The 27,072-nt window shown below is 34.8% G+C and overlaps 7 protein-coding genes across 9 annotated transcripts in view; 4 read left to right on the forward strand and 3 right to left on the reverse strand.

Annotated features, from left to right (window-relative positions):
* Nucleotides 1-9,299, forward strand: part of LOC100182044 — a 12,141-nt gene extending 2,842 nt beyond the window's left edge. The window contains exons 3-4 of the mRNA XM_026834543.1: nucleotides 8,552-8,781; nucleotides 8,883-9,299. Of these exons, the coding sequence (XP_026690344.1) occupies nucleotides 8,552-8,781; nucleotides 8,883-9,104 (452 nt within the window). The 3' untranslated portion in view covers nucleotides 9,105-9,299. The remainder of the gene's footprint in view (nucleotides 1-8,551; nucleotides 8,782-8,882) is intronic.
* Nucleotides 3,302-6,610, forward strand: LOC100179758 (alpha-(1,3)-fucosyltransferase 6-like). Its single transcript, XM_002130328.4, has 4 exons — nucleotides 3,302-3,695; nucleotides 3,818-4,046; nucleotides 4,890-4,984; nucleotides 5,439-6,610. Exons 1-4 carry the CDS (start codon nucleotides 3,364-3,366, stop codon nucleotides 5,998-6,000), a joined length of 1,218 nt encoding a protein of 405 aa, XP_002130364.1. The 5' UTR covers nucleotides 3,302-3,363; the 3' UTR covers nucleotides 6,001-6,610.
* Nucleotides 9,300-11,087: 1,788 nt separating the features above from the next.
* Nucleotides 11,088-11,810, reverse strand: LOC113474263. Its single transcript, XM_026834638.1, has 3 exons — nucleotides 11,762-11,810; nucleotides 11,433-11,702; nucleotides 11,088-11,371 (listed from the first exon to the last, which is right to left on the reverse strand). Exons 1-3 carry the CDS (start codon nucleotides 11,808-11,810, stop codon nucleotides 11,088-11,090), a joined length of 603 nt encoding a protein of 200 aa, XP_026690439.1.
* A 1,687-nt stretch (nucleotides 11,811-13,497) lies between these two features.
* LOC100176587 lies at nucleotides 13,498-15,209 on the forward strand. The gene is made up of 4 exons (XM_002124514.2): nucleotides 13,498-13,608; nucleotides 13,673-13,942; nucleotides 14,130-14,359; nucleotides 14,883-15,209. Exons 1-4 carry the CDS (start codon nucleotides 13,557-13,559, stop codon nucleotides 15,084-15,086), a joined length of 756 nt encoding a protein of 251 aa, XP_002124550.1. The 5' UTR covers nucleotides 13,498-13,556; the 3' UTR covers nucleotides 15,087-15,209.
* Nucleotides 15,210-16,597: 1,388 nt separating this feature from the next.
* Nucleotides 16,598-21,184, reverse strand: LOC100182088 (probable rhodanese domain-containing dual specificity protein phosphatase). 2 transcript variants are annotated; one of them, XM_018812123.2, is made up of 7 exons: nucleotides 20,954-21,184; nucleotides 20,098-20,297; nucleotides 19,502-19,621; nucleotides 18,925-19,078; nucleotides 18,517-18,601; nucleotides 17,863-18,019; nucleotides 16,598-17,245 (listed from the first exon to the last, which is right to left on the reverse strand). In XM_018812123.2, the coding sequence occupies exons 1-7, from the start codon at nucleotides 21,098-21,100 to the stop codon at nucleotides 16,987-16,989; spliced, it is 1,122 nt and encodes a 373-aa protein (XP_018667668.1). In that variant the 5' UTR covers nucleotides 21,101-21,184; the 3' UTR covers nucleotides 16,598-16,986. The 2 variants fall into 2 exon arrangements, with proteins under 2 accessions (XP_018667668.1, XP_026690331.1); XM_026834530.1 differs by lacking the exon at nucleotides 16,598-17,245 and adding an exon at nucleotides 17,366-17,606.
* Nucleotides 21,185-21,188: 4 nt separating this feature from the next.
* Nucleotides 21,189-22,038, reverse strand: LOC100178904 (glutamyl-tRNA(Gln) amidotransferase subunit C, mitochondrial-like). Its single transcript, XM_004226049.4, has one exon. It carries the CDS (start codon nucleotides 21,991-21,993, stop codon nucleotides 21,514-21,516), a length of 480 nt encoding a protein of 159 aa, XP_004226097.1. The 5' UTR covers nucleotides 21,994-22,038; the 3' UTR covers nucleotides 21,189-21,513.
* Nucleotides 22,039-23,441: 1,403 nt separating this feature from the next.
* Nucleotides 23,442-27,072, forward strand: part of LOC108949524 (ficolin-1-B-like) — a 7,335-nt gene continuing 3,704 nt past the window's right edge. Inside the window, exons 1-7 of one of the 2 annotated variants that reach the window (XM_018812127.2) lie at nucleotides 23,447-23,742; nucleotides 23,904-24,185; nucleotides 24,779-24,897; nucleotides 24,947-25,043; nucleotides 25,309-25,405; nucleotides 26,117-26,184; nucleotides 26,480-26,938. In XM_018812127.2, the coding sequence (XP_018667672.1) occupies nucleotides 23,682-23,742; nucleotides 23,904-24,185; nucleotides 24,779-24,897; nucleotides 24,947-25,043; nucleotides 25,309-25,405; nucleotides 26,117-26,184; nucleotides 26,480-26,721 (966 nt within the window). In that variant the 5' untranslated portion in view covers nucleotides 23,447-23,681 and the 3' untranslated portion in view covers nucleotides 26,722-26,938. Of the gene's footprint in view, nucleotides 23,743-23,903; nucleotides 24,186-24,778; nucleotides 24,898-24,946; nucleotides 25,044-25,308; nucleotides 25,406-26,116; nucleotides 26,185-26,479; nucleotides 26,939-27,072 lie in introns of those variants that run through there. The other variant, XM_018812128.2, reaches the window with a different exon arrangement.

Below are 27,072 nucleotides of genomic sequence, written 5' to 3' on the forward strand. Positions count from 1 at the left end.
CCACTGGGTTCGAGCAATTGTCGTTAAGCGTCTTGCGCAAAGACACATACGCCCACAATGGTAAGCAAACGTCGAGCCTTGAACCCATTAGCTCTGGTTTAGAGGCAGGCGCGCTAACCACTATGCCACTGCGCCGGACAATATATGGTAGAGTGAGGAGAATCGGGACACTTATAAGCTCCTGTATTGCCCAATGTTTCTAAAATTCAAAATACATGGCGGTTCTGGGGTAATACCACGAATTAGTACTATCATCCCTTTATTAATTGACAACAATTCAAATAACACAGGAGGGGTTACTTGGCGATTACCAGGTGGAATTTTAGCAATTCCAAAACACACAGGGTAAGATGGGCAAGTTTAGAATCCTTGTTAATTTTAAATAATAAATGATTTTTATTAGAAATACAATACAACGATAGTATAGTAGGGTAGGGGAAGATGGGACACCTTTAGCACATAATATCTAAATATCCTGATCGTGTTTTAAAAAATTACTAACGGTCAATGGGAGTCACGGGCATATACTTTTATAATTTCTTGAATGTTCTTTGTTTACTACTAAACGAAACGATAAAATAGAGGTAAAAGGTGTCCCGTCTTCCCCCACCCTACTGTATCAGCTTTTCTTTCCTGTTTCCTCGCGTTTCCGCTTTACTTGGGAGATTTGTTTAGATATATAGTCTGTTGCAGTTGTATACTGTTTTCAGATTTAGCAAGTGTTTTTTGTCCCATTTGGTCCCAAAAAAAAACAAAACAAAGAATTATAAAACCGTATCTTCACGACTCTAAAAGAGCGTCGTTAATTGTTTAAAATACGATTATGTGCTAAAGGTGTCCTATCTTTCCCCACCCTACTCTAACTCACAGTATGGCCTACTGAATGTATTAATTATAGCCCATGCTCACAATAGTGAATTATATAAGAAATCTTGTCCAGCTATGGTCTACTCAATACATATAGTACTGTGGGGTACGATGAGACACCTTAAGCAGATAATATTCTACTACCCAGATCGTGTTTTAACCAATCGACAACTGTGTATGGGAGTTGTCAGAATACGGTTTTACATTTCTTTGAGTGTTCCTTGTTTACTAACAAATTATACGAGAAAGTATAATGAAAAGGCGTCCTATCTTCCAACATCCACTATATCGAGTAGTTCCATCTTTTAGTCCATCTTTCAAAGTACGAGAGACGCGGAAATTCTTTTCGAGTGGGCGATCACTGTGAGCAACAAATTGCTTTATACGGACGGTCTATGAATCTCGAAGCTTACAGGCAGTTTTCCGGCCGGTTGCTACATTAATTTATTGACCAGGGTTGGTAAGTTATATTAAAGTTATATCCGTTAGTCTGACTGTGCAAGTTGGGATTACGGGCATTTGAAACAAAAAGAACTACCTTGACCATAGTTTAAAAAACTATAGAGACAGCAGAATTTGTAAATGCATAGAATTTAACCAAACATCACAGAAGCAGGAGTGATGTAGTCATTGTGTGAACGAACGAAAGTTCACGAGTTTAAATGATCAGCTTTTACAGTGTCACGTCACGTCTATCGTGCCCATTTTGTATCATAGTGTTCATCGCGTGTAAAAATGTGTGCCGTTATAAACAAAGTCACGGATCATTTCGACCCTTTGTAGAGGCGTTTATCCCTAGCCACGACTGTCCAAATAAAGTTTATCTCAAAAGTGTTGTTTCTGTGTAAACGATGTTTACTCTGTTAGTGGCCTATGTATTAGAAAGCAAAAGAATAAAATAGTAAGACAATCAAAAGTATAAAAAGGTATATGGTCTAACTTAAGTCTATAAAAAACAACGTTTAAATGTTTTGGTAAATGCCGTATTTAGGCTATCACTGCTTTAGTTTAACTTTAAGCCACGGTGATAGAGAGTGTTATTGTTAAATATTCAATCACTCTGGTAGGACCTAAAAGTATGCCTAAACTGCAGCAAATTATTCGAATATAAAATAGGGTAACTGAGTTGCTCAGTAAGCATCGTGGTGCTATATATGTTTCACGTATTGGGACACAAAACCCGTTATCCGTGAGGCGTAAATCACCTTTCTAAGGCGAACAAAGAAAAGAAAACTAGTCATTTGTCCATGGCTAGTAGAGCAGAAAGTAAAGACTGGGTACGATTTACAATAGAGACCGACCGGTATCATTTTTGTTTTACCAATACTGTTATTTTGACTTTGTACTGCTACCGATATTTTTCGGGATTAAGAACTATTAGGGAACAAGTAAAAGATCCAGTAGTAATTGAATTTAATGTTTGTACTGAGGCAAGTTGTAATTGAGAAAAGACAGTTCTTCTGCTGTAAATAACAACATTTTGGCGACGCACGTGAAGGTTATAAATTCGTTGCGAGTGAACTCTAAATTACAAAATACGCGGTACCGCTAAAAAGACGCATTTGAACGTTAGTAGGGCCATAGAACGCCGATTCTTCTTACACCGGAAGTATAGACCAATATAACGTCTTGGAACCGATTAGTGAGTCTACATGTAGTAATGCCCGATATAACCCAAATGTAGGGCGTGACAATAAGATCCAAATACAGTATACGGTAGGGCCCACATGTTCAAATTTCTTTTACGGGACCCATTTAATGATAAACGAAAACACATGTTACAGTATTATTCTTTTTTATCGATATTTTACATTTTAATATTATTTTGCAACTTGTGTGTAATTAAACAAAATAAACAGGCCAGGCACATTTAGACATGTAATCTCAAAATCCAGTATTGTATAATCGCAACCCTCAGTTAAACCATACCCCCTTGATTATTTTTCTCATATCTATATCCCAAGTTTTTCCCTTGCGAAACTAAAACTAGTTTTGTCAGACAAAACCGACCGATACAAAATATTTCTATCTGTTTAAATAAACTATGAGTTCGGATTGGTGGTTCGAACTACAAATTTTCGTCCGTTTTAGTATAATTTAGTAGGCATTTAAAATAAGCACTTTACTATTATGTGTTATAAGCAACTGTTTTCTTTGTTACTTTTAATACTTAACACCTACTTTTAATAATTAAAACATTAATTGCCTCTGCGCGCACTATGTTAGACTGTTAGAATGCTGTCGAAAAAATACTGTATTTAGTTTGTTTATCATTAAAGAGGAACCCGTACAGGTTTAAAAAAGTGGGCCAACTAGATCTATGGGCTTATCTTGCCTCAATCCTACTAAAAAAAGGTTTTGAAAGTGTCAACTTTAAAATGTTTTCAGGAAAATTTGGAATTTTCCGCAATATTGTTTATTAAATAAATAATGATTTTTGATCCATTTCAGTTATACTGAAAGCTGCGAGTTATACAGCTTTAGTTTAGCACAATTATGTTTAAAAAATGTTTATGTCGTTCATTACGTTGTTCCTGCATTTTTTTGGGTCTCGCAGCTGTTATTTTTCTTGCTAAGGAATGGCTCTTCTTCCGTTTTCCAATACAAACATTCGAACCAAAATCTGTGCCAACAGTTACAAAGCGATCATCAGGTGTACTTCTAATGTGGGACCATCCTTGGGCTGTTGGTTTCACCAGTGAACCAGAAGGTACAAGATTTGGAAGATGTAATTTAACTTATAAACGAGAGCGTATTGAAGAAGCAGATGCAGTCATATTTCATCTGACAACGATTTCAAAAAAGGATATTCCGTGGCAACATTACAGGTTTGTTTTCGATATCTTCTTATACCTAAACGAACATATTTTCGGTGCACAGCTTCAACACCCATATAGATTTATTTGAAAAATTTAGTATTAAAACTCAAATTAATCATTTATTTTAACAGGAGCCCAAAGCAGCTGTTCGTGTTTTGGAGCAAGGAAAATCCATGGGCCATGCGCTACTTGTACAGAACTGATTTTAAGGCATTCGATAATTTCTTCAACATGACCATGACTTATCATAAAAATAGTGATTTATATAGTGGATATGGGACAAGACGAAACGTATACAACATGGTGGAAAAAGGTGCTAATGTTTTGGATAAATTGCTTTCAGAAAAGAGTAAACTTGCAGTAAGTTATTTTTATAATTGATTTTAGATAATTCATCAGCAGTGTGAATGTTCTTGGTCAGAATTTTTGTAATTTTAACTACTAAATGGTGTTATACTACAAGTATAGTTCTGGTATAGTCAATATAAAGTTGACAAAATGATATTGTGTATGCTGTGCTGTAGACAAAACTCCCAGTTGACCATGTTTATAAGAAAGTGTATCACAAATATGGTTTGAGTCACCAAGCAAATTTGGTTTATTGTATTATTTTATAAACACGTGTCATTCTTCTATAGGTTATAACAAAACTCAAATGAACGAATGAATGAATGTAATTTACTTTATCCTCGCGTAGCCGGAAAACGATAGTCGTTTTAACATGGTGTTCATACACCTCATGCCAGAGTTACCATGCATGTTACTTTGTGGGTGATCATTTTTTGTATGTATGGTTGATGGGTTGGAGCATTTGCCGTTAATTTTTTTTACTCAAGCACACATACGCCCACAATGGTAGCAGTGACGAACCCATTTCTTATGGATGGGAAGCAGGCGCGCTAACCAACTGTGCTACGGCGCCGGACATGCACGATATTGAATATTGGTGTATGTTTATACTTAAAAGACGTATAATTTCGCCGTATACGAAATTTCTACGTTTTGTCGCAATCGCTAGGCTAATTCGTTACGTCACAAAACTTGGATTAAAACCGCGAAACATGCCTCGCTAATGAACTCGACTATTACTTTTTAGTTAGGATATATCGCTGTACCACGCACGCTCGCCATGTTATTTTTATGGGGCCCCATTCGCGCATACGTATAGTATATGTTTACATGTTACCTTACTTTTTAATACAGATATGGATTGTTAGTAATTGTGACACTATGAGAGGAGCAGTTGAACGAATGAATTATTACAAAGAAATCGTAGCAACTGGATTTTCTGTAGAAAGGTAAACATATAAAGTTTTAACTTGTTTTTTGTTTTAGGTTTCATAACATAAAGTTTAACTGTTGGATGGTCAAAGAAAATCTAATAGTTTTCAAAAGTTTTTTCTCCAACTTATGTTGTACATAGAACAAATACTGTATTCATATAGTGGGGTGGGGAGGATGGAACAACTTTTCATTCTATTTTCTCATATACATAAATCCTGCATTCCTTCAATTATTAAGCCAGTTCAACTTATATGTTAAACTTCCATCTTTTATACTTGAAATATTTACTTCTGCTTGGTTGTTCATATGCTTATGCTTATAAACATAAATCTTACATTTATTGTATTATTTATTTAACTATAGTTGCACTTATGCTGAGATTCTATCTTCTTAGATGAGCTTACTGTATAGTGTATACTAATATCTACTTCTGCTTGGCTGTTCATATACTTATGCTTTTAATTTTAGCTGTGGCCGCTGCTTTAAAGCTTGTTCACAACTTCCATCATACAAATCTGAACAGTGGGGAGCTGAAATAAAGAAATACAAGTTTTATTTCTCCTTTGAGAACAATATTGGTTGTAAAGATTATATCACAGAGAAGTTTTGGGAGGCGCCTCTTTGGTATGGAGTGATACCTGTAGTGTGGGGACCGACTGTGGATGATGTTATTGCTGTTGCGCCTCGGAATTCATTCATTCATGCAGATTGGTTTAAAACGGCGGCAGATTTAGTGGAATATCTTCAATACCTTGATGGTAACAACACAGCTTACTTAGAATATTTTAAATGGCGCGAAGATCCACATCTAACGATTGAAGAAATGGAAAAGCAGATTCAATCTGAACATCCAGATGTTGAAATATTCTCTGCACCAACTTCTTCCAATTTTACGATGTTATGCAACGCTGCACTGGATCAGACACCAGAACAAAGCTGGCTAGTAAGTTCATTAAACCAGAAATTAATGGGAGATGAGAGGGCAAGTTGCATGGAGCCTGGGAAATGGAAAGATGTCTCTGTAGTTTAAATATGCACTATTGGAACTTTTTGCACATATATAGTCTTATTAGTTTGTTTATGCACACATACACATGCAAAGCAATTAAATCATTGTGTGTTCATCACTTTTGTACGGAAAATGTAACCAGTTTTTATTTATTGATTTTAAAACATATATCTTTGCACACTTTAGTTGAGTATTTTTGAGTTCCAATTTTATATTACTGTATCATTTGTATAATTGGCAATTACTTTGAATGTTTTTTAACAACTTTTAAAAACATTCACACCCAGTTCGCTTGGAAACTGAAACCTCATTTTCTTTTTTTCCGAAACACTTCGTTCAAAGAAAAAGTTATTCCCACAAACGTGTCTCATCTGTCGTTGCAACATTCGATATAGATTCTGCGGAAGGATGGGAAGCAAGGCTTCTCATGAAAAAAGGTTTCAGCAACTTCCATTTTGGCTTCCTTTATTGCTTCGTGCTATGATAAAATTTATAAACTCCGGTAATTTTCATTGACAGGTTGTTTGCTGTTTAAACAGTTAATCGTGAGACCAAAATTTAATCTTTTTTTCTGCTGCAGTTTCGCAAAAATGACACTTATAATAACTGCCGATGGTAAAGGATTTCTATGATAAATTTATAGGCACTTATTTAGAATTGCAAAACAACCTACGACCATGTGCAGCGCGATTTATAACAGATATAGTAAAGGGTGGGGGAAAACGAAACACCTTTTCATACTATTTTATCGTCTTATTTGAAAGTAAACAAAAAAACTTTCAAATTATTATAAAACCTTATCCTCACGACCCCCAAAGACCATTGTTAGTTGTTTAAAACACAAACAGGATATTTGGATATTATGTGCCAAAGTTGTTCCATCTTTCCCAAAGTACTATATGCGCAGTGGGCCTATATCGGGTTGATTGGCCATGAGTATTGTAACAACTGAAAGCTCCACGATTTTCTGTTTTGCAACCCGTTTGGGCGTATTCTGTTTTGATCATAACAACAACTGTCAATCAATTCTCATCAAACCGAAACTTTCATTTAACATCCTGTTTTTGTTTTACCAACAAAAAAAGTTTTCAATTACTTCCTCTACCAGCGAGACCGTCGTTGATAATGTGACTACCATAAAGTGACTTTAAACGTTGCGTTAATTATCGCTGTGGCCGATTCAATTGCAGTGTATTTCGTCGATTCTTGGGTCACATGGCATTGGACGGGATGCTCTTGACTTAATTGTACTGGGCGGACGCCATTAGAACATTATATTTGTGTGTAACCCTCTATATTTAAACAGTAACAACTTTAATTAATTTGAACAAGGTTATTAGTCTAAAAACTTTTTGTTCTTCCTTTTTGTTATTTTTTGCTTTTGTATACCGTTCTGAACTTCGTTACTGTAACTGAAAAGATAAAATGATTGTTATTAATATAGTAGGATGGGGGAGACGAGACACCTATTCATTTTATTCCCCGTCTCATTTGGGAGTCAACAAAGAATTTTTAATTAATTATAAAACCGTATGCTCAAGCACGATTGCCATGAACCATTGTTAATTCTTGTTAAAATGGATCATGATATTTAATTAGATACTATGTGCTAAAAGTGTCCCATCTTACCCCCATAGATTTTATGCGATTTTTGTTTAGTTATGCTTCAATTTTTAGAAACTTTTTTCATTTTATAACAAAAATGTTGATTGGGTGCCTTTACTTTATTACCCGCAAGAAATTGAATACAAAAACAAGCACATAGAAAGAAAGCAGTGCTTTACGAAAGGATACGCTTGGTATTTATTCAGAAAATAAAAGTAAACAAAGTAGAATGTTTTATTTGTTTATTGTTTAAAGCGGATCTAATTTGCATAATAAAGTTTTCGAAATCTTTAAATGGTGACTGTATCTTAGAATTTGTTATTATACGCAGGCCCACAGAAAGCGAAACCGAATAAAGGCTAATGCGATATGATGCTTATATGATACATTTTTACGTGGGACAGAAAATCTCAGTATTTGTTCGACATTAGATGACGTATGTCGTATGTGATGTGGACCACATCAGCCATATAAAGGTATCGTTTGTAAAGAGCATAAACATTCGATATATATACACAGTTCAATATGAGCATACAGCAAGTGTTACTTTTTATCTGCATTTTGAAGATATCTATATCAAGTAAGATGTTTATTATGGTTATGTTAGATTGCTTGTTTTAACTTGTTGTCTTACAGACCAACTGATGATAAGCAAGGAGAGTCAACAGTTTTATTCATACTCGACAAAATCGAGTTTAAAGACGAAGATTAGTTACAAAAAGTGTTTGTCTTCTGTACCAAGCTACGTATACGCAACAGTGAAAGCCACCGAATCATCCCTACCCCACACATTTAATGTGACAGTGCTTGATGTGAAGGAAAGTTATTTCGAGGTGGAACTTAAACGAACGGATATTTCTGAAGGATGAAATATGTTTGTAACCGTTGACTGGTACTTTTACATAGGTAGGTCACTTGACTATAATACGCATATGTGTATGAGTTTAACATGTTCTCCGTTAAACAGGTAACGCAGTGCTTTACGGAAATAAGGTTATTTGGATTGCCGATTTGTTTAATTCAAAATCAATGAACTACACTACAGCAAATGCTGATTGCAAAGAAAAAGGTGGCAAACTTGTGGAAATTGTAGACAAGCCAATGTATGACGTAGTCTATAATTACGTCAGAAGCAACTTCGTGTTCGGTACAAGTGACGCAGCGTCTTTCTACCTCGGTTCAACGTATGACCCAGAGGTAGGTATACAGTAAGAGTATAACACATTATATAGGCATGTACAAGCTTTATATTATAAGTTATAATATTTAACAGTCTAACAAACAATTTCGATACACAGACAAATAAGGTGACGCAAAGCAACGGAGAACCCGGTTATAACGGAAATTGGAATCCGGATCGATGGCCAGTACTAAGTAACGAAGAAAGAAAAAGTTTGGTAATTCGTGTTGAAAATGATATCTCATTAACAAATAATGGAATGCGAAATGTAAAACCAACAACTCTTCGTCGGTCAGCTATAGAAATTTGCTGCATGGAGATTCCTGATGGAGTACTTTAGTAATTTTGTTCTAAAATTAATTTCGCAAGTGATTACCTTATTCAATATGGGTGGAACTGTAAAGACTATAATACAGATATTCTGGACATTTCAGGCAAATACATATGTTGACACTGTGTCTAAATATGATAGCAGGGTGGGGAAGATGGGACACGTTTTTGTTCTATTTTCTGGTCACATTTGGTGGTAAACAGAGAACATTCAAAGAATTATAAAACAGTATCTTCACCTCTCCCATAGACCGTTGTTAATTGTTTAAAATATGATCGGGATGTTTTGATATTATGTGATAAGTGTCCCATCTTCCCCCACCCTACTATATTACCCTTCAACAACTACTGTTTTACTCGCTATCTAACGCCACCTGCTGAGTGGTGTATTTGACATTTGACTTGTTAGCGACTGAAAATAACTGTGTTTAATCTCTCTATATCTCTATAAACCTCGCTCTCAATTTATTCAGGCTGTTTTGCTTGGCTTGTGGCTGATGTTGCAATATGACTGGTATTGATTTACGTTTTTGTCAAAATTTTACACCGTAAATACATCTGTACATAATCATTAAGTGAAGAGCGTTAATCACTAGTTATATAGTGTACAGTAGTTTTTTTTAATAATTTAGCCAATTTAACTGTTTGTTTTTTTACGAAATGACATTTATACGCAAATTAGGTATATATATAGGTAGCCACTGGACTACATAAAGACACCACTTTAGTCGATGCATTACGTTTAATTACCAATGATTTTGAAAAAAATATTACCATGTGTCATATTAAAATGTAAATAACATGAGTTGCAAAAATAGGTGTGCGGTATATCCATAGATATCCAAACATGTCTATGGTAAAACTGCATTCATGTAATTTATATGGAGCCAATGTTTGGCCGTATGCGCAAGTAGGTTTTCTCGTGGTTCATATTGGTGGTTATTAGTAGACTGCTGTTCATAGATTATAGACTCTCAGTCTAGTAGACCTTGCAAACAAACGAAGTTCAGTTTAACAGGCAACAGCTTTATCAGGAATAAAGATGTTCTTAATTCTTTATTATATAAATGGACGAATTTCTATTCTATCTACCTATGATACTAATTCGATAAATACGACTCGCCAACTAAAAAAATCGGCAGTTTTAATATGATTTAACAAGTATTCAAAATGAGCATCGCATTAATATGATTTTTATTCAGCCATTAAAAAACGTTGTATTCGTTTAACATTGAGTTTTAATACTTAACAGCAGTATAACCGCCGTTACCACGCACTGAGAATATTGTAAAATAACACCGTAACATTTGTATTTGTCTATCATAAAATGGGTACCGTATAATAAGGAGACGTTTTAAAATAGACAGGTATTTGCCCGAGTCCCGTCTTCACTACTCCTAAATAAGTATAAGAGATTGAATCAACGCAGCAATGACAAGGTTTAAGTTCTGGTGACCTGTGATCACAACTCACCTACAAGGTGCATGCTGTTTTATTGGCCTGCACTGCACATCTACACACACTTATTTATTAGCGTATTCGGTAAAATACGATACAATTAATTGTTTTATTAAGCATAAAGAGCCATTTCTAACCCGAAATGTTTAAATTACACGAAATTGAAATCTCAATCTTGATCATAGTAGCCTATATACAGTTCCCCTCATATTGAACAAAGTAATACTCAAAGGTGTCTTATTAGAACAAAATTATTAAATTACTCCAGGTATCTCCATGCAGCAGATTTCTATAGCTGACCGACGAAGAGTTGTTGGTTTTACATTTCGCATTCCATTATTTGTTGATGACAATTCACATGCAACACGTACTGCAAGGTTTTGTCTTCCACTATCTTTTACTGGCCATCGATCCGGATTCCAATTTCCGTTATAAGCGGGTTTTCCGTTGCTTTGCGTCACCTTATTTGTCTGTGCAATGAAGTTGTTTATTAATTTGTAAAACATTCTAACTTTATTGGGTAAAGTATTTGTGTTTATATTAACTGTATATTCAAATAATGTGTTATACTCTGACTGTGTATACACACCTTCGTGTCATACGTTGAACCTAAGTGGAAAGACACCGCGTCCCTTGCACCGAACACGAAGTTGCTTCTGACGTAATTATAGACTACGTCATACATTGGTTTGTCTACAATTTCCACAAGTTTGCCACCTCTTTCTTTGCAATCAGCTTTTGCTGTAGTGTAGTTCATTGATTTTGAATTAAATAAATCGGCAATCCAAATAACCTTATTTCCGTAAAGCACTGCGTTACCTGTTTAACGAAAAACATGTTAAACTCATACACATATGCGTATTATAGTCAAGTGACCTACCTATGTAGAAAAACCAGTCAACGGTTACAAACGTATTCCATCCTTCAGAAATATCCGTTCGTTTGAGTTCCACCTCGAAATAACTTTCCTTCACATCAAGCACTGTCACATTAAATGTGTGGGGTAGGGATGATTCGGTGGCTTTCGCTGTTGCGTATACGTAGCTTGGTACAGAAGACAAACACTTTTTGTAACCAATCTTCGTCTTTATACTCGATTTTGTCGAGTATGAATGAAACTGTTGACTCTCCTTGCTTATCATCAGTTGGTCTGTAAAACACCGGATTAAATATTATGAACATTTGTGATTAATCCATTGAATAACTTACTTGACAAAGCCAAGTTCCAAATACAGGCAAGAAACAATAATTGTTTCATAATTATTGATCTTAATTGTAATGGTTTAACACAGCTAACGTTTACTGTCGATGAACCTGTCTCCAACTTACCAGGTAATCATTCGTTTTGTGCACCAAGATAACCTTTTTCATTGGGCAGGCGAGCTGTGTATTGGATAACATCTATAAGCGACCCGTGTTCTTATTAGAAAAGGTGTATACGTCATGATGTGGATTTGTCAGGTCTTTCCGGGCATGCTTTGCTTTAAAGCATGGTTTCATATACATCGTATCTCGTGTTTATTAAAACTATGGGCTGCTGCATGAACCTGTTAGCATCTTGTATACATGTGATATAGTAGGGTGGGGAAAGATTAGACACCTTTAGCACATAATATTTAAATACCCTGATCGTGTTTTAAACAAATAACAACGGTCTATGGGAGTCGTGAGGATATGGTTTCATAATTCTTTGAATTTTTTTCGTTTACTACCAAATGCGACAAGAAAATAGATTGAAAAGGTGACCCATCTTCCCCCACCCTACTATGTATTACTTGTGTAAAAGTGGTATAACCAAAATGGACGTTTTCGCCCATACAAAAATGTTGAAAGCACGGTTGGGGAAAGTGGGACATGAGGTAATGTATTTGATAAAAAAAAAAAAAACAACGCTACAGTATATTATTCTACAGTGTTCTTACACTCCAACAAAGTGCGCGAAAACGGCGAAAACTATTTGGAACTACATCAAAAACGGTGTTAAATTCTAATATAATATTCCGATATAGTAGAGCGCATGAAGAAAGGCAAGACCCACGTATTATCGAATGTTTCCAAAATCCAAAGAGATGACGGTTTATAAGTGATACCACGAATTAGCACTGTCATTACTTTAATAATTGACAATTTTTAAAAATACATATATTAAAACACACGAGGAGTTATTTAACGAGACACCGGGTGTAATTTTACAAATTCGAAAATATTTAAACTTTCTAGTAAACTTTATTAAATCCCTTTAAATATATTTGTAGCATACAAGTTTAAATATATTTGTAGTATACGATATTTATTAGTTCTCTGCTGTAACGTGTATTACTCGAACTGCAAGAAGCGCCACTTCTGCACCAACTGGTTCATTATTGCTTCGTTTTTTGTTGTTGAATTATTATGGTTAGCCAGTATAGCTTTGTAAATGTACCGGACAACTGTTGTTCTGAGCCATCCTGTTGTCCTTTAAATACCCGAAAGTATTCGATAAACATCGAAAAACAAGTTGTTGTTAAAAGTTTTAAAGTATTCGAATTAATATAGTAGGGTGGGGAAAATTGGGACACATTTTTAACTCTATTTTCTCATATAGTAGTAAACAAAGAACATTCATAGAATTATAAAACTATATCCTTATGACTCCCATAGACCGTTATTAATTATTTAAAACACGACCAGAATATTATAGGATATTATGTTCTAAAGATGTCTCATCTTCCCCCCATTTAACATATGGCTTATTATAACTCTATCAATTTTATTACATCACAACAGTTTTAATTAAATGTTTGTTGTTTTTTTTCTAAGAAACTTTTTTATGCAGTCACGTTTCTGATAACAATATATGATCGATGCCTAAATCTTGTTAATAGTTTGACAATTAGTGACGTTTTCACTGACGTAGGGCAAGTGTCTTATTTTAGTACTCAAGCAGCAGCGCATACGTGAAAACATTAAGTAGACCTACAGTATCGGTCAAATACTATCAGTAAAGCTGAATTAGTCGACAAGCATGAAACATCTGCTAATTTTCGTGTACTGTACACTTAACGTGGTTTTATCAAGTAAGTTATTTCCAATTTATACTAAGATTCGGATGTTCATATTATTTAATCCGATGCTCCACAGACGAACTGATGATAAGCAAGGAAAGTCAACAGTTTCATTCATACTCGACAAAATCGAGTTTAAAGACAAAGATTGGTTACAAAAAGTGTTTGTCTTCTGTACCAAGCTACGTATACGCAACAGTGAAAGCCACCGAATCATCCCTACCCCACACATTTAATGTGACAGTGCTTGGTGTGAAGGAAAGTTATTTCGAGGTGGAACTTAAACGAACGGATGTTTCTGAAGGGTGGAATATGTTTGTAACCGTTGATTGGAAAATGTATACGGGTATGTCATAACATAAAACGATAAATAAACTGCGCACACGTCACGCAGTGCATCAAAAACTAGTTTTAAAGTAACCGTAAACTTACTTTAAAACCAGCTGATTATCAGTTACGCTCGGTGTAGTAAACTATACTTGATTTAGACAGTGTCAGTATAACACATGCGTTAATTTCTATGTTATACGCAGGGGACTTCATAGTCGTCAATAACAAGGCTATTTGGCTACCTGATGTTTTTACTGTAACGGATCTGAACCGCGAAAATGCAACAATGGATTGCTACAAAAGGGAAGGCCAACTTGTAGAAGTTGCGGACAAGCGATCGTTCACTATGGTTTACGATTACGTGAGAAACAAGTTCCAGTTTGGAAAACAAGAATTTGTTGACTTTTGGCTCGGTTCAAGCTACAATCCCAGAGTAAATAATTTAACTGATACGTATTAACTTTTTATAAGGCAACTAAAGTCTGAATCATTTTTATTTATCTTCCCGAACACAATAGCGAAAATAAGGTAAATTAGAGACATGGAAATTTCCAACAAAACGACAGTTTTTATTTATAGGTGTTAAAACGGTTTTTGTTTTGTTCTTTCTGTTGCACAAGGATTAATCTATTTAATTGTCAATATCATATTCGAATAGCAAAATAATAATATTTCTATAGTCAGAAGCTTAAAGTCGTACTGCACCTACATTTTGACATTAATAATAAAGTAGGGTGGGGAAGATGAGACAACCGTTTATTGTATTTTTTTGTCCCATTTGGTAGTAAAAAATGATCGTTCAATACATTTTAAATCCGTATCTTCACGACTTCCATAGACCATTTTTAACTGTTGAAAATACGATCGTGATATTTGGGTATTATGTGCTAAAAAGGTGCCTCATCTTATCCCTACAGCACTATATATAAATATATTTGATCATTTGTATCTCACAGACATCTCAGGTGTTGCAAAGCAACGGAGAACCTGGTTATAATGAAGGCTGGTACCCTGACGATTTTCCAAAGCAAAAGCCTGGGCTAACTGGTATTATCCTACGAGTTGCCGCACCTGATCTGACACGAAACCATGGAATGGGTAACTTAGTCCCAGACAGTCTTCATACTGTTATAAAACTATGCGCCCTGGAAATCAATTGACTTTAGACAACCCACTATAGTTCAGCGTTTCTTAAACTGGGGTAAATTTACCCCTTGGGATAAATTATCGTTTTTAGAGGGTAAATGAGTCAAATTCTACATCTATATCAGTTGTCAGGACAAAAAAATATTTATAGGGTGATAAAATATGGGACACATTTTCATTCTATTTTCTCGTCTTATTTGGTAGTAAACAAACAAAGTTTAAAGAATAATAAAACCGTATCCTCACGACTCCCTTAGAACGTTCCTAATTGTTTAAAACACGATCAGTTTTTTGATAATGTGTGCTAAAGATGTCTCATCTTTTCCCATTCTATTAGCGACCAAGCCTTTCTATCTAGTCGGTATAAATATGTTTTTAACCATTAGCATTTTAGACTATTGATTTTGTGTCGTTTCATACGCTTTGTGTTTGCTTGCCAGTTAACACATGTTTAACTCTAACGGTGTATATAGTAGGATGGGGGAAAATGAGACACCTTCGGTGCATAATATCCGAATATCCTGATCGTGTTTTAAACAGTTAACAACGGTCTATGGGAGTCTTGAGCATATAGTTTTATAATTCTTTAAAAATCCCTTGTTTACTACCACATCGGACGAGAAAATAGAGTTAAAATGTGTCCCAACTTACCCACCTTACTAGAAGTTGTATTTTTTGTTTGACGATTTGGACAATATCGGTTGTTTGTCTTGCCCAGTTACACAAAACGAGCAATGGTGGCAACATTAAGCATCTTAGTCTATATCCTTCGTTCACGGTACAAATTATTATTTATTATTTCTGAACCTAGGTACCGTAACCGAATGTATACACAAAATGTATGAATTATTTATTATGTACATAATTGTGTAGCCCTATAAGAAATATATAAAGTTTTCTTGTATATTAAAAGTCATAAATTTATTGGCGCATTAGATACAGCAGTGTGATTACGAAACCATTATAAAAGTGGGAAAATATGAAGTGCAAAAATAGATTTTTTAGCATTGTTGACTACACAGTGCAAGGGTTACAAAAATATGAGCTACTTTACTATCGACTATAGGGTTATGGGATGTACTTAATATTACGAACATACACATGAACATGTATAGTAGGGTGAGGGAAGATGGGGCAACTTTGACACATGATATCCAAATATCCTGATCGTAATTTATACAAATTACAAAGTTCTATGGAAGTCTTGAGAATACGGTTTTATAAAAATCGCTGAATGTTTGTGTACTACCAAATTGGAAGAGAAAATAGGTTAAAAAGGTGTTCCATCTTCCCCCACCCTACTATATGATGATATAAGTGCATAGAAAGTTCAATTGAATGGTACAGTACACAAATTAGTTGTTCAATATATGCACTTAACTACATACAGCACCAATATAGACCAGTTACTGAAAGAAAATATTAAATCCTCACATACTATTAAGGGAGCATTATAAGCATAAGCATATGGCAAATTAATATTGCAAAATTATGCACGTACCAATTACAACATTGCACAAGCTATTAGATTGGTCATGATTTGATTAGTTTTAATACAAATTTGAAGAATGTAGTACAGAATATAAATCCATGATAGTGGCACATTAAAAGATACATGTATAAGAACATGTTCTAAATGCATGGGTCCTATGGCGAGCCACACCATGGGACCTGGGAATTAGACCGGAGATAGATTATAAAATAACCCATATATAAAGAAGATGCAAGCAAATACAGGTGTGTATTTTAAAACTGCACTTATTTATAAAACGTACCTCAAAAAATTGTGCTTTAAATATGTAAGTCACTACTTTATAAAATTAAAGGCACATATTTTGAGGTCGCAAATAGCAAAACTAAAAAGTAAAATCTACTCACTGTTAAACTAACTAACTGACACTATGGGTGTAAAAACTATAACGGTAGCTTGTTAAAATCTGACAATTGCTTTCCAAACACCTCAACCTCATACAGCATAAGTTGGTTTAAAAATCCGTCATTTGGTTTCACAGTCTGTCGACATTCTTTCAGCCAATCACATGCGTCCTGTAAGCTCCAACATAAACATCTCATTAAATATCCGAGCACGATGGTGGAACTTCGTGAACGACCCATGTTACAATGAACAAGAACTTTGTTGTTGGTTTTATCTTTCGTATCTCCTTGTGAAAAGCTGAGGGAATATTCTGTTGTGCATCTAGTTCTAATATTACTTTAAATATAATATCAATTACCTTTGTATTTGATATATTTTAACACCCTGTAGCCTAAGTATAATTGCATTTATAGTGTATGGCAGAAATATATATTTACTATTTACGCTTTACTTTTTGTGTCAAAACAGTGTATATTATATATAAATAGTATATATAATGAACTAAGTCCATATCTTTGGGAGGTGTTTTGCTACCAAGGTGAAATTCTAATGACTGTTGTAAATATTTTTGCAGTTTTTTGAAAGGTAGGCGTATGTACGTTTTCATACTTTGGTGTAACATACAAACCCCATGAATAGCTTTGTATTAAATATGAATCTAAAAGAAACAAAGCGTGTTAATATAAAGTACACGCATTGGAGCTATTTAAATAATCATATGGTACAATACATATAAGACTTCTAGGCTGTTAGTAAAAAGGTAGCAAAAAACATGAATTAGATAAATTTTCCAATCAATAACAAAATTTGTTTTAAATTTTGACAAATAAAATACTGCATTAGCTTCATTAATCGGAACAGTGCATTAATTATAACTGCAAACTGAAACAAACAAAGAAATAAACAACTCATACCCTTTTCCAATGGCACTTTCTATAAAAGCTGTGGTTTTTGGCAGCCATGACAATAGATCTGATGAAGCAACGTCATCTAACTGGATCCTCAGATATTTGATGTTGTCGGGAAATGCATTTGGATGAACTGATGTTATGTTTACTATGTGGGTGATACCTTTGAAAGATTTATATAACATAACATGTTGTTAAGTGTCTTAGCCATGGACACATACGCCCACAATAGTATCAGCGACGAGGCTTGAACTCATTTCCTCTGGCATACAGGAAGATGCGCAAACCACTTTGCCACAACGCCAGACAAAAAATTGTTCTCAAAGAATAAAGAGAATGAAATGAATACAAAAAAGAGTAACGACAGTCAATAAACCACACGCTATGGATGTGTTGGAAAGAGTGCCTTACTGTGTAAAAACAAGACTTACTGTAAAAATATTAAGAAAATTTGACAAAGAAAAAATAAATACCAACTCAGAAGTCATACCATAGTACACATGTGCTCTTGTATATTTTACACCTCATACACACTTCAAATTACCCAATGCGAAACTTTTTAAATATTTTCTTTTTTTTTTCAAGGAAATTTGGACAGCCAATTAATAAACACTGGGTAGGATTAGGAGCAATTAGCTTAAAATCATATATAATGCTTACCTAAGTTTTTAATGACTGTTTCATTCAATGCATGTTTTGCAGTTCCTTGATACAACTTGAGTGGAATAACTTCAGAGGGCCAAGTCTAACAAGTGTGTTTGCAAATGAGTTTGTTTAAAATAACTAGGCCTATTGGCTATGTATATTTTGAGCGGCCCTAACTTGACTATTGTTTTGCAACGGTTTAACAATTTTGTGAGAGGTTATACTGCAAGCCACAATGGTACCTGGGATTTAGGGCTAAGTTGGCCCCTACTATAAAAGTGAAAAAATCATTCGCAGATCTTAAATATTGTTTAACTGTGATAAAGAGACATTGTCTGTGGTCTGTATGTAACTCAATTTGTCTTTAAAACATGGCCATGGCAATTGTCTCAATACCAAACAGCCTGTGTTAAAGTTAATTACCTTGGTTAATTTCTTTCGTTGAAACTGATTGTTGATGAGGTTATTTGTGCAAAGAAAAGGGAACTTTGAGTAAAAATCTTCATATATCATATTTACAGTGAAGTTGTTTTGATCTCTTACAAGTTCAGCAACTTTCTTTCTATTGTTGCCATACCTGAATTAAACAATGTTTAATACAGATACAAGAAAAAACAAAGGGTAATGATGTAAACTGTCATCAAATAATAATAAACCACACATAATATAGCCTGTACAACCTACAATTATTAATACAGTAGGGTGGTGGAAAATGGAACACCTTTTCATTCTATTTTCTTGCCCCATTAAGTAGTAAACAAAGAACATTCAAAGAATTATAAAATGTTATTCTCATGACTCCAATATACCATTGTTAATTGTTTTAAACACAATTAGGATATTTGAATACTATGTGCTTAAGGTGTCCCGTCTTCCCCCAACCTACTATGCAATTTTCATTGACCCCTATACTTTTGGATTTGTATGCCACCTTAACATAAATGACAAAGTATCTCTACATGCAAGTACCTAGAATAGCCAAATATAATAAACAACTCACAATACAATCATATGATGAAAACTTGGTTGTGATGTTAAAGTCATGTTATCAGAATCTGTTTGTAAATTTGAGGAATGAACTGCTGTTACTATATGACTGTGTTTGTATTCTTCTGGGGATCTGTATAAAAACAGGTGATAAAGATTATAACACTAGTGTAGAAGTAGATACTGATAACAATGCATATCATAACTTTTTACAGCAACAAAATCTATAACTTTTAAAGTAAATGTTTGACTTTGTCTTACACCTACATTCTCAGATTAGCTTTTACTGAAGTGGTTGTACGCTAACGAGACCACAGGACAATTCTCAATTGGAGAGTTTATCTTTCCCAGACAGTTAGCAAGACAAAGCACAGTCCAGATATAACTATTTTTAAATGTTATGTTAGTATACTGATTCTGATGGGAAGTATGAGGAAAGTCATTGTACAGTGTACGTGTGTACCTAATACCCATAATCCATACATACAGTGGTATCTTTTGATTTAGCCAATTTAACCAATAGTTTGCCCTTTAAAATTAAAACAATGGAATAGATTAATCAAGCATGAGAGGTATAATAATAATAGAGCATTTATATCCCATACAAACCTGCAATCAACCAACATAAGATATTCCTCACTATGTAGCTGGGGTTCTGCTTCCCATGTTTCAGCAACCAACACATTATAAAGTTCCGATATTGACCATTCAACATCCTTAGATGGTGTTTTAACTGGTTTTACTTTCCTGGGTAAACTTTGATGTCCACCATTCGATATTATTTGCTCTGTTTGAATTCGGGGCAAAGTCTGAAAGGATAAGTTAGAATGAATGTAACTTATTTTATCCTCGCGTGGCCGGAAAATGACAGTTGTTGACTCATTATAACACAACTACCTATGTATCTCGTGCGAGCTTACGCCGTTACAAAATGTTGTGTTTCGTAATAGAATTTGCTTTTTATCCATTAAAATTATATATATATAAATATATATATATATATTTACCGACAGTGGCGCAGCCAGAAAAAAAAATAAGGGGGGGGGGGGTTGCAATCAAAAAATGTTCCACCCTGGCTGTATACCGGTATACATACATAATTATGTATCAATGTACGTGTATATATATAGCCTTTATATAGGGGTAGTTTGTTTATAGGCGCACCAAACGCCTCTGGTTGTTATTGCTTTTGATGTATATATGACCTTCCTCAGCTAAACCTTTGATTATCATTCTTAAATATATATATATATATATTTATATATTTATAATATATATTTAAAGTTAATGTTCATGTGTTTGAGGTTTGACCCTCTTGATTTAGCTTTACATTTTTTAATTAATCCAGATTTACAAAAAGGATGCTTACTTACAATAACATAAAGACAAAAAAGGGTATAGGCCTATTTAAATAATTGAAATAAAAATACCATATTAACGGTGACTAAAATATTGAACAAAATACCTTTTTATGTAAAGTTTCATGCTGGCTGCTCTTTAACGTTGCCAGGTCAGTGGGGTAAGTGACAGAGCGATTGGAAAACAGTTTCTTTTCATTCTTGAACTTTTTCGACGTGATTGTGGAATTAATCCTCGAGCCACCCGAACCCATTGTAGACGTCAACACAAGTTAAACTACCATATTTAAAGTAAAGATCAGGTTTTTATGGCATTCTCTACTGTACAAATAGCATTTAAACCTTGGCAAACTAATAAAATTATATGATTCGCTAATTTTAACCAAAACTGAAACCATATGGTTTTGAAGAGCCATTCTCATACTAATAAATTCAAGTTCCAACAAAAATGTGAAAAATATGTTATCACGTACAAACTAATGGTATTGACTCTATACAGATGAGATCCAATAATCCAATATCCTCAATGAATCAGTTTAACATATAAAAAAGCGGTTCATTTTCATCACAAGTAGGAATATATACATGTTCAAAAATGCAATTTAAATTTAGTATTTTGGCACGAAATGTATTTAGTTAAAAGAGATATAAATTAATTGATGTTTTTTTAAACGCTATGCTTTAATTTTGTTCCCATTTGCTTTGTTGATGAGTTTTTTTCTTCAGAGTTAAATATAATGTTTCCAGGCGGAGCAACAAAATATTGTTCTAAAACTTCTTTTGCATTGGTTAATATTAACTGAGAAGTTTCAGATGGAATGTCTTTCCTCAGTTGTAATGATGAGTGGTCTAACACAGAAACCATTGGGGTTATGCCATCTGTATTCAGTTCATGTAATCGCTCAGTAAAATTGATTGCTTCTTCTATTGTTTCTTTTTCCTTATGTCCATCCAGTTCCACAAGTGAAAGTTGTTTTATATAATTCACAGTTTCTGGATCTAAATTTACTTTTTTCTTGACGTTGGTGGTTTTTGAGACTTTCCAACTGCATGAAGATGGTACAGCTTTGTTGGTAAAACAACGATGTATGAATAGATTAAGATAAGGCAATGACCTTAAGCCACGTGCCAACACAGGGGCTGGCATTTTATCGAAAACAATCTAAAAGATATATGTATAAATATATTACTTTGTTACATATCTAGGTTAAAAATACTGCTTCCTTAAAAATAGCTGAATTTTCCATACCGTACATCAAAAATTACCTTGTCTTTTTAGGTTAGGCCTTTTCCCGTGTTAAACTAACACAAGAGAAACAAGTAAAACGCCGTATGCAAACAGCAAAAAAACGTAACCCCATTCCATACCTTTCATTATAAATCACTAAACAAGTAGCAACGCATACACTGAATAACTCGGCGCATAAACTCGAACCAAAACAAATGTCGCAATACTTTTTTTCTTTTGCCTTTTCCTCTTGAAGTCTAGCGATTCTCTCGAATTTTATTCTTTGTCCAGGAAAAATATCCTATTTGTAAACTGTTCATCTTTGAACAATAAGATCGTAAAGACGAAAAAGTACAAGATATTGAAAAATGTCAGTATTTATTTGTTACGAAAAGTGTTGTACGGGTAATTATGCAAGGAAATAATATGGATACACATTCCGACGCCGTGGCAGAGTGGTCAGCGTGCCTGCCTGTAACCCAGAGGGAACGGGTTGAAGGCTCGTCACTGCTACCATTGTGGCGTTGTGTACCATTGCGGGCAACCACCTTAGACTGCCCATGGACTGCCATACATAAAAAATTACCCACTAAGCAACATTGGCTGCATGGTAAGTTGTAAACTGGCACAAATAAGGAGTACCTGTGTTATATAGTGAGGTGGGGAAAGGTGGGACACCTTTAGCACACAATATCCTAATATCCTGGTCGTGTTTTAAACAATTAACAACTGTCTATGAAAGTCGCAATGACAAGATTTTATAATTCTTTGAGTGTTCTTTGTTTACTACCAAAATGTACGAGAAAATAGAATGAAAAGGTGTCCCATCTTCTCCCATCCTACTATATAACGACTGTCGTTTTCCGGCCACGCGAGGATGGTAACGAGTTACCTTTATACTACTTTGTGGGTGTTTTTTTTGTACTTTTTCATTTTTTTTATGTATGACTGATATTTAGACAACCCATTAGTGACGACTGGGTTGCAGCAATTTCCGTTAGGTGTCTTACTCAAGAACATATACGCCCACAACGGTAGCAGGGGGGAGCTTTGAACCTAAGGTTACAGGCAAGCGCGCTAACCGCCGGAAATTTCATTCAACATTATACCGTGACTTTACAAGGAACTGGTCGTTCGGGTTTAAATGTTTTCTTCGTAGTGAGTTCGCCATCAGCAGGTAACCGGATATGATGCAAACTAGTCCCGTGATCAACAACCGCACCATTAAGTTCAAATACGTACCATCATTGTCTTACTGGATTAAAATCAAGTATAAAAGTGTATGCTACAGCCGACGGATATAAAATTGCTATAAATTTACCTGTTAAGAAAGTGAATCAAGCAGTATAAACAGTCGGTCATAAATTACGTAGTATATAACACGCATTAGACCAATCATATCCCTTGCCAAAAAAACGATCAGAGTAATAACTAAGAGCACTTTCTCTGTATTTTTGCGGGAAACGTTTTGTACGTAAGCTAATTTCTTCTTCTGCACGTAGGCTAATTTAATATGCTATGTATAGGTTTTGAAATATAGGCTAGATACTTTGCAAAGTTAATAAGATAACACAGAATATAGATTTGGCGATAAAGAGGAATTAAACATGCAACTGAGGATTGATTGCTGGTTGATTCTCGCTGTGTCCATCGTTATAGTCCAGCAATGTAAGTGTTTAGATTAATTTTGGAATGAGTGTAACTTTTTATCCGCTTTCGATTTACCACGTGTGTAATTTGTGCGTGATTGTTTTTTTTTTCTGTGTGACTGACAATTTGGAATTGGAGCAACTGTTGTTATGTTAAACTTCAAGCTTTATACTTTAAAGGCGACGCTGTATCAAGCTTTCACCGTAATTATACCATATCCTTGCCATCACTGTCACCTGAGACGACTATCTACGTGAGGTATAAGCTCTGTCTGACGTCACAACCTCATTACGTCACAGCAAACGTGTCAGTCAAGAACCCCTCCCTTCCAAACACGTTCACCGCAACAGTGGTGGAGATATTGAAGCCAGGGGTTATTTTGAAGATAAAAAGAAATGATATAGAAGCGGGTTGGCCCGAGATGGAGATGATAGTGAACTTATATATCGTATTGGACACAGGTACGTTATATTTGGGCTCTTAGCTACCATTGGGGCGTATGTGTCCTTGGGCAAGGCACTTAATGGCGTTTGCTCCAACCCAGTGTTCCCCTAGTTGGCTGTTTAAATTGTTAGTCACACATAAGAAAGTAACTCGTAGTGAAACGATTGTTGATATTTCGCTACGCGAAATTAAAGAGTTACATTCCTTTAATCTTACCCCGAAGTGCCTTTCCACGACCCTCACGCGTACAACTCGGATGCGTTCGCGGTGACATTCTCGATTCTAATAAACCTGTTTTAAATATTGTAAGGTGGGGAAAGATGGGATACCTTTTTATTTTATTTTATCGTCCTATTTGTAGTAAACAAAGAACATTTAAAGAATTAATAAACTATATCCTTACGACTTCAACTTACCGTTTTTAGTTGTTTAAAATACGACCAGAATATTTGGATATTATGTGCAAAAGGTATCTCGTCTTTTCCCCAGTACTGCGCGTGTTTAATTACTGTAAAGATTAACAATCGTCGGCCTTTAACACTAACCTTGATTTATTTCTAAAGTAACGAAACCTTAAACTAAAAACGAATATAATAATAATCACATCCAGCCAACTGTGATGCTTTGTACGCAATCGGACAACGGAACAGCGGAGCTTACCAGTTTAACGTGGGCGGCGTTGACATGAAAGTTTACTGCGATATGACGACATCTAACGGCGCTTGGACGGTAATTTTTGGAGTCACTAAATATCTTTACTAAAGTTAAACGAGTTTAGGTTTTCCAACGACGTTTTGACGGCTCTGTGGATTTTTACCAACCTTGGAAATATTATGAGGATGGATTTGGAAATGTTAATGCCGAGTTCTGGATGGGTGAGCTATGTTTGTATGAAACATCTAACCAGACATTAATTAACACATCGCGTGTTTATTGGTTGAAATTACAGGTCAAACATTTGTTAAAAATATAACATAAAACTTTGTGCAAAATGTGTTGCATGGTTATAACAATATATGAAACAAAATATAGCCTATATACTATATGGGGTACGATTCGATACCGTAAGCATATAAAACCCATTTTCCTGGTCGTGTTTTATAACATGTCCCATCTTACCCATTACTATTTTGTTTTAAGGTTTAAAGTATCTTCATCTACTGACAGAGAGTGGCAATTATCTTCTAAGACTCGACATGACACTTTGTAACGGCACATCAGTCTCTAGAGAATACTCGTAAGTTTAATTCTTATTTATCGGGCTGTGCAATCTTACCGTTTCAACGAAATCGTAAAAATATCACTTTAACCTAAATTAACAGAACCCGTTTTTGTTGCCTTAGAGCACAAAACAACATAGCATTATTGGCACTATAAAACAAATCTTGCATCTTATGTTTAAATATTCAATACTAAGTTTGAAAAAAAACTACCATTGGAACGTAACAACCAATAAAATGACTATACATCGGCAAATTATATCGGGAAACAACACAAGTTTAAAGTCGCAAATTAAAAGTGACAATTCAGAATTGCGATCTATAAAGATAAATAGCTTGTAAGAGGTAAAACTGACCTGGTTATTTTGTTTGGGGGTTAAGAACTATTAACTTTAAATGAACATATACGGCCTATCTATGTAAACCATATACAATCTATTTTGCTTTGGTTTAAATGTACATCGGTCAGCTAAATGTATAGTATAGGGTGGGGGAATATGGGACACCTTTTAACTCTATTTTCTCGTCCCATCTGGTAGTAAACAAAGAAAATTCAAAAAAATTTAAAACAGTATCCTCACGACTCTCATAGACTGTTGTTAATTGTTTGAAACACGATCAGGACCTTTGGATATTACATGCTAAAGGTGGCCCATCTGCCCCCACCCTACGATATGATAATACGGGAAATCAGTGAGCAAGAATTATAACAAACAAATGCGTTTCAGAAACTTTCGTGTTGGTAACGCATCTACAAATTATACTTTGACTGTAGACAACTATATACATTATACAGGTTAGTAAAACTGCCACTTAAAACGTTTTTATATTTTTGTCTTGCATATTTTTATCGCTGTGTTATATTTAAGGATAGGGGAATATGGAACGACTGTTCATTTTTTCTCGTCCCATTTGCTGGTAAACAAAGAACATTCAAAGAATTATAAAACCGTATCCTCACGACTATCACAGGCCCTTGTTAATTGTTTAAAACACGATCAGGATATTTAGATATTATGTGCTAAAGGTGTCCCGTCTTCCCCCACCCTACTATATAACTTACAAATGTTTTGTCTGATCCGTATAAACAGCACTAAGAACTCATCAAGGAATGCAATTTTCAACTTTCGACCGGGACAACGATAACCACGATACCAATAATTGTGCAAAAAAGTTCCAGGGCGGATGGTGGTATAACAGTTGCATGAATGCAAATTTAAATGGACTTTATGGTCCATGCGATACTTTTCGAACATATTTACACTTCAAAACTCTGGATACTGATTTGGAGGGGACACTCACAAAGGTAGAAATGAAATTCAAACAAAATTAGTTTGGTTCAATTCATGTTTTGGTTGGCCTTTTTACTTTTTACAAAAAAGGTGTAAACAATGTTGTACAAGGGCATATTAGTATATAGAATACAATCATTACCCCTATATTGACCAATAAGTACTCTGCTTAATAACAAAAGCAAAATAGCAGCCACGCCAGTTCTGTAATATACACTGTACATGTAGCACTCGCTTTGTAAATAAAATATTTCGATTTTGTTGGGTGTGTGTGTGTGTTCTTGTAAATTACTTAAACTCGGTGGCCCCAATAGATCGTCCATATTATTCCCAGGATGTGGTAAAATGGCGGAATTTGAAACCATTATTACTGAAAAAACATGATTTTGGTT

This window comes from Ciona intestinalis, chromosome 5, assembly GCF_000224145.3.
Source record: "Ciona intestinalis chromosome 5, KH, whole genome shotgun sequence".
Lineage (NCBI taxonomy): Eukaryota > Metazoa > Chordata > Ascidiacea > Phlebobranchia > Cionidae > Ciona > Ciona intestinalis.